Source organism: Rissa tridactyla, chromosome 2 (genome assembly GCF_028500815.1).
Source record: "Rissa tridactyla isolate bRisTri1 chromosome 2, bRisTri1.patW.cur.20221130, whole genome shotgun sequence".
NCBI classification, from domain to species: Eukaryota; Metazoa; Chordata; class Aves; order Charadriiformes; family Laridae; genus Rissa; species Rissa tridactyla.
In genome coordinates this window covers 161,322,963-161,338,557 of record NC_071467.1, presented here as the reverse complement: position 1 = coordinate 161,338,557, position 15,595 = coordinate 161,322,963, and the positions used below count along the sequence as shown (strand labels likewise).

The 15,595-nt window shown below is 42.1% G+C and overlaps 1 protein-coding gene and 1 long non-coding RNA gene across 2 annotated transcripts in view; one reads left to right on the top strand and one right to left on the bottom strand.

Annotated features, from left to right (window-relative positions):
• The first annotated feature begins 1,252 nt into the window (after window positions 1–1,252).
• On the top strand, window positions 1,253–8,530 carry LOC128905682 (uncharacterized). The gene is made up of 3 exons (XR_008464942.1): window positions 1,253–1,607; window positions 7,427–7,568; window positions 8,408–8,530. It is a non-coding gene; the product is annotated as an uncharacterized LOC128905682 (long non-coding RNA).
• Window positions 8,531–8,626: 96 nt separating this feature from the next.
• Window positions 8,627–15,595, bottom strand: part of ACVR2B (activin A receptor type 2B) — a 104,185-nt gene continuing 97,216 nt past the window's right edge. Inside the window, exons 9-12 of the mRNA XM_054192091.1 lie at window positions 14,625–14,739; window positions 12,956–13,094; window positions 10,132–10,262; window positions 8,627–8,990 (exon numbers count right to left, since the gene is read on the bottom strand). Of these exons, the coding sequence (XP_054048066.1) occupies window positions 8,796–8,990; window positions 10,132–10,262; window positions 12,956–13,094; window positions 14,625–14,739 (580 nt within the window). The 3' untranslated portion in view covers window positions 8,627–8,795. The remainder of the gene's footprint in view (window positions 8,991–10,131; window positions 10,263–12,955; window positions 13,095–14,624; window positions 14,740–15,595) is intronic.

Here is a 15,595-nt window from a genome sequence, read left to right as displayed (position 1 = left end):
AGGAACAAAGATCCACTGCAAATTCATGAACTATGATACAATGTTCTTGCCAAAATGTCTTCATTTCATAACTGCAATACAATGGATGTCTGCATTAGGCCATTTTATATATACATTTTATATATATATACTTTTGCAGAATATATATATAATATACATATATAAAAAATCAGCACACTTCAATCCAAAAGGGGTTACAGCAACGAGCTTAACTCTCTGTATACTTTTTTCTTTAACAGGATACTTTAGTATAACTTTTGTTAACTCAGTAGTACAAGCTATCTCTGTTCTACATTTTTATAGCTACAAGAGTGAAATATAACCTACAACATTTACATTTCACATATCTTGGTATACAAACAGTACTTATTGAATTTGAGCCAAGGACCAAAAGACTCTTTAAAAATTATTTCACCATCTGATAGAGCTTCCTGTAATTTACACTCAGTTTATTCTGCAATCTTCTAAATCATTTACTTAATCTCATAGTTTGAGTTTAAATCCATTCAGACTGGAAATCCTGGAGAAACAGGTTACTGCAAACTCTTATGTATACTCTATATATACAAGTTAAGTAACACAGCGTAATAAGACTTAGCTATTTATCCTAAAACTGATATACACATATTTCACTACGCTAGACAAGTCTTAGGATTTTTATTTTATTTCTTTAAATAAAGCACAAATTTAGAAGTAGCTGGTAAAACTTACAATAAGATGGTTTAAAATGACAAATGGTTAGGGTGAGATTTCTTTCTGCTGGTGCCAAAACATTTTCTTGTGAGTTTTGTACTATGCTGTGTTGTTTAACTGTATGTGTCTAATGTTACATGCAGAAAGCTCTTTCCACAAGAATTGACATCAAACTGTACTTAGGTCAACTTTACATTATAAAATTTGTCAAACTTAAGGACGAATGTGAAAATATTAACAGGTGAAAGATCAGGCTTTCAACTCTATCATGAGGATCATGCGGAATTCATATGCAGATAGTTTGAGCAGATTGACAATGGCATTGTGCGGACTTATGGCATAGAATTGAGGTCAAGAATGTTACTTAGTTTGCAGTAACCACCTCCTTCAATTCTCTTCCACCAACAGATCGACTTTTGCATCATAGTTATTCCATTGGAAGGCCGTCAGCATTGCAAAATGCCTCCTTCTGGGAGATTTTAGTACTTTTGTAAATGATTTACCAAAGATAATCAAAAACCATCAATAGCCATAGAAACGTTAGTCAGTCGAGGAAAAAATGGGGATCGAGAAACATCTCCTTTTCTTCCTTTAGTAACAGTAAATTAATTACTAGTAATTAATTCAATGAATTACTAGTAATAGTAAATTCATTACTATTTGATTGGAAAGCTACTATTTTGTCCGAGTAAAATACAGACTCTAATGCTGCATCAGCTACATGGATACATTTTTTTAAAAACAGACATTTGGGAGGGGAACACGTACAGTAAAATGTTAATGAAAAGAATGGTCTCACTTTTTGTTTTTCCCCAGAAAATATATCCTTAACAGAATTCTCTTCAGCAAAGTACCATTAAGGAGAAGTCACCGTGGTTGAAGGTCTGCCTTTATGAGAAGGTTCTTGGGAGAAGGTAGGTGGAAAAAGGAAAGGGCTAGACAAGTGCTAGGTCTTGCCAACACGTTTTTTTCTATCAATAACGTTGCTCTGGTGCTAAGTCCACCTTCAGGAGCTATGAAATGCTCCAGCTTCCTCCTCTGCTGTGGTTGGATTTTTGGTTTGGGTTGGTTTGGGGGGTGTTTTGTTTTTAACAGGGATGGCAATGCAGAGATGCCGGTGACTACTGAATTAGGATTTTAATTGACTAGGATGGTTACTGGTTAAACTTCAGTTCCTCAAAACAGTGGAAAAGTTGACTAAAGTATGGCCAATGCCTTCCTTTTCAGAAAAACAGAAGCTATGAAGTCTTCCCAGAACATGCTTTAGTTTTGCAATACTAACCTTACTGGAATGTTGTACACTGAGGTGTTGGGTTTTTTTTAACAACTGGAAAGATTAAGAGACCTCAGCTTCAAAATTGGCCAAAAAATGCAGAAGTAGTGTTTTAATCACATCATCTGCCCCATTAAAATACTGAAATAAAAGGCTAACAAAGGAAGCACTTTTCAGAAAACACTTTCTTGATATACATCCAGCACAATGCCATTACAGAGCTTCAGAGAAGCCCTTTTGGTTTCAATGTTGGAAAACAAAAAGGTTTTGCTTTTTTCCTTCAGTCCTTGGGGATCACTTTCCATTTACATATATATATCATATATATATACATGTATATACGTATATGATACATATATGTAAACACCCATATATAGCAAGGTTCCTGTTTGTGTATGTTACAATATTGTAGTATCAAGGAGAATCCAGATAGCAACACTGTTTAACGTGAGGTTTGAGGTAATTGGTTCTTGAAATACCTGGATCACAGACTGCATCCAGAAATAACAGCTGGGCAATGAAAAGTGGTTTTTTTAGACAGGAAAAAAAAAAAAAAAAACAAAACAGTAAAAGGGAAAAAAAAAGCTTACAGCAGTTGCTTTTACATGAAAAAATAAAGGCACAACAGAATAGCATTACATTTCAGAACAGCTGGATGGATAGAACACAAGTATGATCTCTTTCTGCGGAAGTGTCCTGACAAAAAGGATTACTGCTTACTTGATAGGTTACTACTTCAGTCAGGGAACTGAGCTTCACCCTAAAACTAGAGTTTTAAAAAAGAAGTCCCATGTACATAAGGGACCAGGTGCATTTAGAAAGTGCCCCAAGAAGGAACACGCACACACTCGTGGTCCCACGGCATTGGATGTCAAATCTCTCCCTGACTTTCACAGGGACAGGACTTCACCAAGAGCACAGAAGTAGGATTCAGCAACTGCAGGAGCCTGCTCAGAGTCGTTTCAGCGCTAATTTCAAAAGGCGCACTGTCAAACCAGTTTCAAGGTAGCACCATGTATTGTTTGCTTTAAAGCTTTTTTCCTTAACTCTTGCCCCACTGACACCATGCAGTCAAGGTTAAGGGAACCAAAAAGACCGGAGTGAGTTTTCGGTCTAATGGGAAAAGTTAGCTTAAGTGAAAAGAATACATTTCCATTTTTTTTCTTTTATACTTTTAGAATAGCATGGATTGGTTACCCAAATTTGGAATGTTCTTTTTCTAAGCGGGGCTTTGGACATGACAGCGCTCCTTTTCTTTAGTGCCTCCGACCCAGGATGTAAAATCTGACATTGGGAACACAAAGCACGTATCTGCATGTTCTGCTGAAGCCCGATTAGTTGAGCCACTTCAGAGAGAAGGAACTTCTAGGAATTGGTTTTATCAGGACTTTACTGGCAACAGCTCCTTACAGATCATATTGTCAATGCAGCAGACACAGCTGCTATAAAGGGATACGGCAGCAAGCGAGATCAGCCCGGCTATTTAGTCTCAAGTAAATTCTTAACACCCTGACTTCACAACTCACTGCAGCATCGCGGCATATGCCAAAAGACACGCTGCTCACACATGGGTACTCGCATGAATACGCGAAAAAACTCTCCCTGGTTAAACTGAAGATGGTCACAGAAAAGCAATAAGCATCTTTAGCAGAAGGGACGTGACATGCAAGGTAACCTAAACACATACTCAGTGCCGTCCTCAAAGCATGTCCAAGTATATCCAAACTTTCTCCTCAAACTGGTTCCAGGCTAAACTTGTCCTATTCTCTAGACTTTGATGTAGTGCACACTTAATTTAAACATTATATATATATATTTATTTATTTGCTGTGCGTACACAGACCTTTCTCCCTTTTCCCTGCAGAAACATATTAGACATTACAAAAATAATTTGTGGTATAAAAGAATTCTCACACAATGTAAAATTTTTGTTTGTATATGTAACTAAAATATATATATATTTTTCCAAAAGTAAAAAAGTCAAAATGTCCTTATTTTCCTCTATTATATAGTCTATTTTATTTACAATGTTACCAAACAATATTCGGTATGTAAAAGTGATAATAGTTTGCGGGACGCTTCCTGCTTAGCAACTTCTCAAGCCGAGTGTGGTTCGAAGAGGACTGCAACAACAGCACTGTCGCAACATTATCAACCAGCACCTTCCTCTGCAACACGAGTTTCTTCCATACTAAGTGAAACCAGACCCTTCCCCTGCAAAACCGGGCAGGTTCTGACAGCCTGCCTTGAAAGGAGCACAACAGGAATAAAACCTGTGTTCTCCGGTTTCTGTGCTGGGATACCAAGGGGGATCGGGATTCCTAATGGCAAGGCCTGACCCAGCCAACCTGGCAATACCCCCCAGCAACATCGCACTGAGCGGCCCCTGAGGCTTCTGCTGCTTCTACTGAAACCAACAGCTTCCAAGTGGAAACCAGCAGCGAGATAGGAGAGCCAAGGAAAACGCAGTGGAGTTACCAGGGGGCACTCACGGACCTTCTCTTTGAAATAAACATACACAAAGATCTCGGCATTTCCATAGGTGTAACTTCATCTAGCATAGTATATGCTGTAAGAGAATTTCAGCTGGAGAACAAGGCGGAATAAAATGTGCTTTCCTTCTGTCGTTAAATAGAGAAAATTTGATGATCAGGACTAGCTAAAATCCTTAATCATAATGGAGAAGCCTGGTGCTACGTAACTGATGGTTAGAGACTGGTTTATAGCCATTTCTTATAACATGCGCCTATATTTCAAGATGAGTCACATACAACTTCCAGCCTTGCGGTACAAATGCAATTTCATTAGCAAGTCACAGTACTATGGCCTCAAAAAAAAAGCGATTTTAGTTCCCGTAGTATTTCCAGTTGCAAAATATAAACTCAAACTTCCTCCACCTAGGAAACCAGGCCAGCCAGTCCAGTAAATTCATAAAGGGAGTTACACCAGATTGATGCGGAATCCTGGCTCCTAAAGTCAAGGAGAATTTTTACCCAGGATATTCAAGATTAACAATTACCTAAGAACTGCCATACAAGAGAGGAAGGTCAACAACAAAATTCTGCGGCAAGGTTTTTGAAGAGTGACCTCCTCGGAGTCTGAATGGGAAGTGGAATTTAGTGCTTGGGAAGTAGCAGAAGAGGCGTCGAACCCATCACATTCAAGGGAGTGTTGAGAAGAAAAGAGCCGCGATTGCTTATCACAGCTACACCTATGGACGTGCCCCATCGCTGACTTGGAAAAAGCCCCTGCAGTACCAAGCAGAACCAAAATCATGTTGTCAATGAGAGTTCAAACACTAGATTAGCGGTGAGGAAACTACCTGCCTGACAGCTCAAGTGCCGAACGACCAATAAGTTAATCAGAGCTTGCCTTCATTAATAAAATAAATAAATACCAGTTTACAAGAACAGCTTTAGCCAAACTGGTACAAATTTGTGAATATGCAAAAGTTCAAGATTTCCTTCTCTGCTGCGATAGCAAGACACACGTACCTACATACATTTACAATTTGTAACTGAGCGCACATGCAATTTGAAAATTCTTTGTAAAATCAGTTTCTGAATCCTGTTGACAAGATGATCTATAAGGAACCATTACACCAGGGAAGATGCAATACTTTACAATCAGCATTTGGTCAACGTTTGTATGGCCGCGCAGTTCCCCGCAGTGAGATAAGCTACACGTGAGAATTTTTGTTTATGCTTTCTCAAAAGAGAAGATTTAAGAGACTGTCTAATAGGCTATTAAAATCATATGGCACTTTCAATAAATACTTTAAAGCTTTTTAAAGAAATCAGGATAAAAAAGCAACTGCTGTAATAAGCCTGTTTTAGCCATAATACATAATGCTGAAGGAAAAAATCCAGAACAGCAGACGGATATTAACAGTTAAAAGACAGTACAGCTTTTTTCTTTCTGCAGCAATCCGAACTGGCTCCCATTCCCAGGGAAACGGGGGCGAGCCCACCTGGAAACAAGTATTCACTCAATCTGAACTGCTCTACGCTCCACCCCAACCCTTACATCACTTCACTTCTAAAACATACGTCACATTTTTATATAAATCTCAGTGCAGAAATGTATTTAAACATGAAAACAATACTGATCCTGCAAACCTTTACGACTATGCTTAACATTAAGTGGGCGCCTAACGTCGTGACACCAGAAGAGCTACCCACACGCTTAATGCTAAGCACAGGCAGGTTGCAGCATCAGGCCCAAAGATGTCAACCACCAGGGGGGACATCGGCTGGGTCAAAATGGTATCGTTCTGCCCGGTTTTGTCAAGGTGTTCTCAACAGAAGCACATTAAGAAACAGAAACTTCCAAACCTACACAGGGAAATACAGTTACATGTGTGTACATACTAATATGCAATATACATTCAGTAACTTGAAAGAATAGGTTAAGACTTTATTCAGATAGACAAATTAAGGCAATTATCTTAATGTCTCTTCAAGATAAAGGACCGTGTCCTCATTTGTGACCTCTAGGTTTTAAAGCTATATTTTTCAAGAAATATATTTCAATTTTCTTTCTGTTTCCTCCAATTAGCGATTTTGCCTGCTTAATAGATTATATCTGTGCAAGGGCGCACGCTGACAATTTGGCAGTGGCAAGAAGTCCAATTCAATGATATAATACAGACTTTTTACATTTTCCTTACAGGGTGATTAGTTCAGGACTGCATTTTGGCTTAACACAAAGAAAAATTTCGAAGTTCTGGCCCTCCAATGGATATAACTTTGTCAGTCTAGCAAGACACAGAATTCATGTTCTATTCAAAGTCAAAAAAATAAAAATAATAATTAAAAAAAAAAGAAAAAAAGAAAAAAAAAGATGTACTGTCCTTTCACTAAAACAGACCGAAAAGATAACACAGAATGGAAACAGCCTTCACAAATAAGAGTGAATAATGCCCAGGTACCTTATATAGGCAGTTATTCTACAACTGTATACAGTTATTTACAATGGTGCTTTATAAAACAAACAAAAAAAATGGTAGCACTTCCTAAAAGATTTTGGAACTTTTTTTCTTTTTTTTCTTTTTTTAAAACTCCCTTGTCATAAAAGCCAACTTACATTAAAATATACTTACTACAAGACAACACAACTAACAAAATATATAATAAAACTCATACAAGTAGAAAATTCTGAGGTATTTCTGGTTTGAGGTGGTCTGTGGTCATGAAGTTTTTAATTTTTTTTTTTTTTTTTCAGTTTAAGCCTCGGAAGCCACGTAACGTGTGTGTGTGTGTGTGTGTGTTTTGTGGTTTGATTTTTTTTTTTTTAAGTTTTTTTTTTTTTAACATTGCATGTTTTGCAAATTAAAAAAATATTTCACTGTTGAATCAGCAGCATTAGGAACATTCACTGACTAGAGCGAGTTTATGGCATAATAAGAGTAACGGTATTTTCGAATATGCACCACTTTAAGACAAAAGAGCTTCATTACAGAGTAAGGAGAAAGCAGCGTCAAAGAAACCAGTCGGAGGGATGCTGCGATAATCGCTGCTGCTGCTCAGCCGCCTCTGCATTCTCCAACGGGGCAGTTCACAGGCATCTGGGATGCTACTGGAGCCATCGGCCACCAGTTCAGGTATTTCCACCCCCCCTGCCCCAACCCCAAATTAGTAAGGAAAAAAAAAAAAAAATTATAAAGCCAGTTTTCACACTTTTCCTCTTTCCACCATCTGCACCGGTACCTTGGGCTGACAGATAATCAACCCTAAGGCCAAATTTCCTGAACTGACTCGCACTTCAAGCGAGATGCAAAAATTTTCCCATCTTCCAGTATTTTACCAAAGTGCTTCAAGAACACGCTTTCCCACCTCTTCCAATTTCATTGCTTAAAAGCTTCATTCCTGTTACTCTCTGGAGTTGAAAAATAAAAGGAATTCAAGTTCTGCTTTGTTCTTCTACCCCCCAAGCCCGAGATACTGGAGGAAAAAGAACTAGCGCCTTGCTTCCAACCGCTGGCGCTTTAACTCAGCTTTCTCCATACGCTGCAGCTGTTAATACTCTGCCCAGAAATGTCCTTCCCCTCCTCTAATGGTTACCTGAGAAGTAGCTCCATAGCAAATGATGTTTCCCCAAATGCTGCCAAGTCCAACGTCACTCTCCCCACCCCTATTCTACGCTCCCCCCTTCGATTCTACCATCAAGAATTAACATTCTCCGCCCAGTTACTTTTTTTTTTCCATGTTACAATGACACCCGTTAGATCCGTAAAAGACACATCTGCTGTTTTTTTTTGAAGCTCACTTCCAAAAAAAAAAAAAAAAGAAACGAAACGAAACTGAACCCAAAACCAAAACAAAATGGGGAAAAAATCCGTTTTGAGGAAGGTGTATTCTTTATATAACAGTCTTAAGTTTCCTCCACAGTTTGCAGCATAGCGTTTTCTAAGATGGTAGGTGGTTTTCCTTTATGTCACAGATGCTCCGCCCAGAAGACAGACCGATAAAGAGAAACCCAGAAAACTGAATAAACCAAAAACAACTGAAGTGAGTTTGTTGAGGTTCTGAGGTACCTGCACCTTTTCTGCATTCATTAGTCGGCACCTGAATGCTTGCTGAAATGTCCATTTTTTTAATACAGTAGAGCAATGTGCTGGTAAAATTGATCCAATCCAAAAAAATAATAATAATAATAATAACAATAATAATAAAAAGTCAAGATAAAATAGCAGCTGCATTCATGTGTTTGTTGGATTTTTGTGTTTTTGTTTTTTTTTTGTTGGTTTTTTTTGTGTGGTTTTTTTTTTTAAACTTTTTTCTTTTTTTCTAAATCCACTGAGTCTGGAAAGACAAAAGTGAACCAGGACTTAGATACTAGACTCTTTGGGCGGCAAGTCCACGTTGGTGACGGACGTCACGATGGAGACGAGGCAGTCCGAGGTAGTGCCGTTTACGGATTTGCGGATCTGCGCAATGCGCTCCTCGACACAGCCCGCCGAGAGCCGAGCCTCCGCATCGTGGTCCCAGCACTCTTCGATGGTCACGCACAGCTGCGCCAAGCCCTGCGGACAACAAGGGGGAGAAAACACCTTCAGCAACAACGTCTGCTCATGGGACCATCCTTGCAGAGGTCCATTTAACACAGCTTAATGCTGTAAAGAGAAATTAAGAATATTTTCTCCTTGCTGTGCAAATTATCGTGAGATCAGCTTTAAAAATTACTTTAAATATGTGTTTTCAGGTTTTTTAAGCTTCTGCTTTCTAAGGCTGTAGGGATTGGTTTCATCCAGCTTTTTTTCATAGCCTCAAAAGTACTTTTTTTAATATCAAAGGACACCAAGAGATTCAGCAGTTCACACTTTAAAAGACACGATATCAAGTATTACGATTCCCATGATAAAACCATGAGAGCTGGCAGCACCGCATCAGTTACTACAAGGCCGTTGCTTTATTTGAAATCACTTCTGTAGATATCCCCAAAATAATTCAACACTGCTGAAAGAGCACAGCTCTTATTTGAACCCTCATTTCAACTGGAACACTCATATCTATCTACAACCCACAGCTCTCCTTGACTTCTAGGCAATGAGTTAGCACACCTGAATCTAGCCAAAATCACGGCAGTTTGGTCAAAAAAGAGTTATTTAGCTTCTTACTGAAGCCTTGTGAGATTTCATCATCGTCTCAGTTTCCCAGCCTGAAAAAAAAAATCACCTCTTTTATTAAAAACGTGAGCCTGAAATGATCTACCTCTGGGAAACCCACGCTGCATTTTACTTCATTGTCTGCTTGCCTTCACATCCAATTAATTTTTCCTCAAAAAACTGTTCAAGTCTTGCACGCTATCTAGCTTGTGAGGAACGTGTCTCCGATGGTATGGATCATTTTCTTAATGAAAGGGACTTCATTTTCCATTCTTTCATCATATTAAATGAGTCCTCCTAAACCACCACACGCTCCGCGTTTGGCACTGGCTGACTTTAACCAGCTGGTTTTCTCTCCAAATACAAGGGACAAATGGAAAGGGGAGCATGAAGGTGTTGAGCAACCCCAGCACTGACTCTCTTTAGCACTGGGGGGTGGGTCTGTGTACTGGGTTGGGCTGCTTAGCTTCCCTTTGAAGCTAACAAGTGATGCATAACTGCATCCCTTGTTCCCGTCGCACAGGAAAACATTTTCTACTGTTAACCAGGAGGGACGTACAGGGTGTTTCAGCCAGTGATCCTTGAACACGGGGCGCATCTTCTTGTGAACCACCACTTCTTGCAGGTCCTCAAGGGATGGGTGCTGACCTATTTCTTCTTCAAAAGGCAGCATGTATTCATCCACTGGACCTAAGGTGCACACGGACAACTGGGTTAGTACGGAAATGTCCTCTGCAGAGCCCGGTCCTCCCCATGCATGAGTGAGCTGCGGCTCCAGAGCAACCTCAACCCACCGCAGCAAAGCCTGAAGTTCACATGCCACTGCAGAAAAATGTGATTTACATTCCTTCACACAATGGACTTTGCTGTCCCCGCTGCTTGTCTGGCCCTGCATTTTCCACCTTGTCAAGTTACGAATCCAAACCCTCAGCCAGGCCTCCCGATCCCACCACTCTCCTTGAGGAGGCTTGCCGGGCAGTCCATGATTTATTTCAACAGAAAGAACAAATCAGCCCGTCCTCCTCACATTTTACCATAGCAATTCAACACACAATAACCTAGAGAAAGGTTTCAGCATGACCATAATTTCATTTTAGGCACTGACTAGCAAGGTCAAGCATATACAACACTTGTAATTTCTTGCTTTGTGACGTGGCTTGTTCGTCGGGTTGAGTCAGCCCTGACACGCTGGAGCCAGATGCATTTGTCCAAGTACCAGCTCCTAACTGCAAAATGATTTCTGAATGCTTTAGTTATACCAGTTATGGCTGTGAACTGCCCTGGGCCACGGGAGCGAGACGACTGTTACGAATATCGGTGCAGACCCTGGATGGCAGCAATAACTTCTGCTTATTGAAATGTCTTTTGGCCTTTGGCAACGCGCAGATGTTCTCTTACAAACAGCAGCCCAGCTTAACTGATGGGCTTTCTCAGGGTGCTCCGCAGCATCACTGATGGGTTCTCGGTAGCAAACAGTGACCTCTTTCAAGGGTGGAGATGCTTCAAGAGGGCCTTTCCAGACTAAAATAGAAGAGCTGACTACTTTAGCTGGTCATGAACTGTGACACCAACAACATGATGTTTAGGTACTCTAAAAAAAATGAAATCGCTAAAACAGCTTATCGTTATTCTTGTTGACACAATGCCAGTCACTAAACCAAACTGAAACACTCGTTCCAACGGATAGCACAATAACGCTCAGGACCTTCCCTTCCTCTTCCTCTAAGAGGAATCAGAGCTATGAAGAGCTGCACTGGTGATCCCCAAGCCAAATCTGCTGTTTACACATCGCTTCTGAGATAGAAGTGCCGAAGAGGTTCAGTGTACCTCCCCGTCATCCCAAAGGAAGCCTTCCCGCTGATTTAATGGTGCTGTGTATGGCACCTGGAGTATCTTGGCCAGCTGCTGCCTGAGAAGAGTTGGAAGGAGATCACAAACACGACAGGCAAAAATCCAAGTGGATATTTGTGGGGCCTCACAGAGAAGGGTTATTCTTTCATGAGAGATCTGGGTACTACTGTTTCAACCCGCTGTGCTCCTACCTCCCTGCTCCTCCAGCATTTTATCTGGTTAGATAGTAACTTTTTAAAGAAAAGACCTTCTCTTACCACACACCTACGCAGACATCCTAATTATAATCGAGCTCCCCGGTCCCACTGTAACACTAACAAAAACATCTGAAGTCTGGGTGAGGCACTATTAATTTTTGAACTTGATATTCAGTCCAGAGCACCTCTACCTACACAAGAAGAAAGAAGTTGGAGCAAGCAGCCTTAGAGCTACTACAACAACATGACCGCTTCCCCAGCCAGCGGCAAGGTCCTGCAAACGGCAAGGGTGGCACCAAAGAGCAGGTGTGCTACTTGGACAGAAATGATGCCCCATTTTGCAGCATTATGTTAAGATTAAAACTCTGAGAAAGAGGACTGCATGAAAGTTCATTCTATTGGATCACCCAGGAGAAAGTGAGACCTCCCAAAGTTGTAGAAGGAACAACAAACTCAGCCCACTGCTGAGAGAGGGCTTGATCAGCAAAAGTCAAAGATTAATACCTAATGACTTATGATAGCCTGGAAATGGCCTTGTTGACCCAAGAAGATCCCTCCAGCCCCGTGTTCCTGCTATTTCACCATGGTGCTTCACTTCTTTTACCAGGGCCTGTTGCGATAGGACAAGGCGTAATGGTTTTAAACCAAAAGAAGGGAGATTTAGACTAGGTATAAGGGAGAATTTTTTTACGATGAGGATGGTGAAACAGGTTGCCCAGAGAGGTGGTAGATGCCTCATCCCTGGAAACATTCAAGGTCAGGTTGGACGGGGCTCTGAGCAACCTGATCTAGTTGAAGATGTCTCTGCTTATGGCAGGGGGATTGGACTTGATGACCTTTAAAGGTCCCTTCCAACCCAAACCATTCTATGATTCTATGATTCTGGGCTTTCCATTCAGGCTACCACACTGTCCTGCAGAAGTGAGGTGGGACAGCAAAGCCCGAGCTGAGCACGGCTCTTCTCCGGTGCTCAAATCCTGCCTTGGTCACACGCAGGAATGCAGAGTGCCACGGAGAGCAGCACAGAGCAGGCTCAGGACTAAAGGACACAAACCGCTGATGGAGGAATCACCTGCTCCTCCTCCCTCTGTGTTCTCAGCCAATTTGCAATGCAACCAGCATAATTAAAAGCACTGTGAGACTTGAACACTATAAAGGTTATTACCTACAGAGGATGACAGCTTATGTTAGAAAACAAGCAAGCGAAAAACAGGTTAGATGCTTAGTAAAAACTGATTATTATTTTTCTTTAAACAAAGCCAAGCCCATTCTCTGTACGGCTAAACCATGCTGAAACAGAGCCCTCCCCAGGGAAGAGACGATCTTTATTCTTACCATCAACTGCTCTACATCTGGAGACTAGCTCCCACAACACCAGTCCCATTGCATACATGTCTATTCTCAGGAAGGCGTCTCGTTGGAAGTTGATTGCTCCCTCTAACACTTCGGGAGCCATATACCTCCTTGTTCCCACCTACAGAGAAAGAAACAACTCAAGTTACGTTCCAGTTGGGGCTCCGCTGGTTGGAGATGAGCGACAGCTGGTTTCATTAGCCTTAAGGCTGCTTCTGCTAAAGTTACACCTCACTTGGAAAACAGGGAAAAGGGGGACTGTTTTTTCTGACGCAGATTCTCATTAAGGTCACTCAAGCCTAGATAGGCTACCTGAAGGAAAGAGCCAAAGTCCATGGCTACGTGTGTGATATTCATTCAGCGTACGCTACAGGTCTAATTTAAATGCAGCGCGGCACAGTGAGGATGGATGAAATCCTCCCTTCCCTGCGTCCCACCGCATCTTGCTCCAGCACCACACGCCGCATGAGAAAAAGCTGTCTTTGGAGACAGGCAAAACACCCTGAGGTCAAGGCGGACTTGGTTATCATAGTCGTTGAAAGTTCAATCCCCTTGCACTAAAAACAATTAAATATATTATTTAAAAAAAAAAAAAGAGGAGTAAAATTGATATATCCTGAAATGGTAGGAAAAGGTGTTGGTTTGACAGCCCTGGATAAAACAAGTCTCCTGCATTCACAGGATGAACGCTGCAAAGTCTACAGGGCCCTGGCTTGCCATGATCTGGTTTGGAAAAAAACCCATCTTGCTTTGAAGGGATTCAGTCCTCACTATAGTGCCGATCTTGTTGTGTTTAGTCCAGGTAGAGCCGTACTGAGCTCCTCGTGTAGTTGTGGTAATATACGTGGCAGAATTACAGCCCATAATGTAGGAGAGTAGCGAGGAGAGCAAGGGAAAAAGCACCTTTTCAACATGGGAACTGAAATGCCTTTAATATTTTTCTTTAGGAAATTCTCATCTGTTCTTGAGGTTACCTGAGGCTGTGGGGACAGGGGGAAGCCAGGATGTGAAAAGGTGTGGAAAATACTGGAAAAGTCAAAAAAAAGAGGGCAAAATGAGGAAAACTGGAGGGGGATAACCCAGAAAAGTGTTCGCTCCTTCTGGGGTAAGGGTATAAAGGGAGCCTACGTTGGAGACGGGCACTGAAAAAACCCCAGAGGCACACGGAGGGGACGGCACGTGGCCCGGCACGAGAGCAGAACGAGGGGCTGCTCGCTGCAATGCCAAGGCAGAAAATTAAGAACCCATAAAAACGCAGTAAATTGTTTACGCAGCGCTCGGCCAGCTCGCAAGATCTGCCGTTGCTAAAGGTCACCCAAGCAGCCAGCCTGGCTGAATTCTTAAAAATAAATGAATAATTTTAGGAGTATTAATATTTAATGCCGAGACAATAAAGAGTCAGCAAGTCCCGGATACAAAGCAAGAAGCTGCCTGTCCCCAGGGCTGGGGGAGCCCGTCGGGAGGGTCCGAGCACTCTCCCGGCTCACCCAGATCAAAGCAGCTCCTGGAATTTATGTCCGAGCACAAGCTTTTATGGAAAACACATATCTCAAAGAGAATTAAATGCATCTATACAAATTACCCGCCCTACTCCCGAGGAGCTATGGCAAGCCCAACTTTTTAAAATGTTATTGTTAAAGATAATGATTACCTGTCCGTGAGTGTCCCCTGGAGGTTTTCCAGGTTCAAACCGTACGGCTAGTCCGAAATCGGCTAGCACTGCCGTCAAGTCGTTCTTCAGCAAGACATTTTTACTCTTGAAGTCCCTACGGACAAGCCGAAAAGCAAGTTTGGGAAGGGTTTATTACGGCACGCGGCTAAATCAAATCGCGACACGTTGTAAGTCTATAGGCCCAGCAGCCCCCAGTAAATCAGCTCCTTCTTTCCTTCCCCGCCTGCCCGGCACGGCCAGCGCTAGCAAATTCGGCTGCTCCCCGTGTCCCTAAAACACAACCAAGCAGCCCTGGGCTGCCCGGCACGCAGGCAGCCCGACTATACGGTGAATTAACCTCAAAATAAAAGCAAGGAGTAGCACGAAGGGGGTGTTTTAATTAGAGCAGGCGCTATAAGGCACTATTTCTTGGTCTGAGCACCAGCTCTAGACCCCCGCCTCTGGGCTCTTCTTCCATTTCTTGCTCCCAACAAGAAACGCGAGACAGGTTGAGGGGGTGAATTTACTCTTTATCCTGGTAAGGCGGATTGCTCCCATCTACAAAATGTGATCTTTCTGGAAATGAGCAGATGTCGGTGGGGCTCTGTTCACCCTGACTACACACTCCAACAGATTTTGCCATAGTTTTCTATTACGCTTATGTTTTAATCGCCGACCGACCTTCCCAGGAGAATTCAGGGGGCTGGCAAGTAAGCAGGGGAGGGGGTGAGCCCACACTCAGACGACCTGTCGGGGTGAGACCGGGCAGCTGATGGCAGGAGTGAGCATTTGCAGTAGAGGTGGTGGGTCTGTGCTTGAAGGTGGCATTAAGGGGACATTTGGGTCAGTCCTGTGCTGCAGCGGGATCGTTTCAGGGCAGCTCAGGTAAATCTGCAGGGGCTGGAAAGCGGGAGGTGGAGGAGGGTCGAGATGCCTAACCAGTGGAGCCCTGTTCCCTGGGCTTCCTGCAT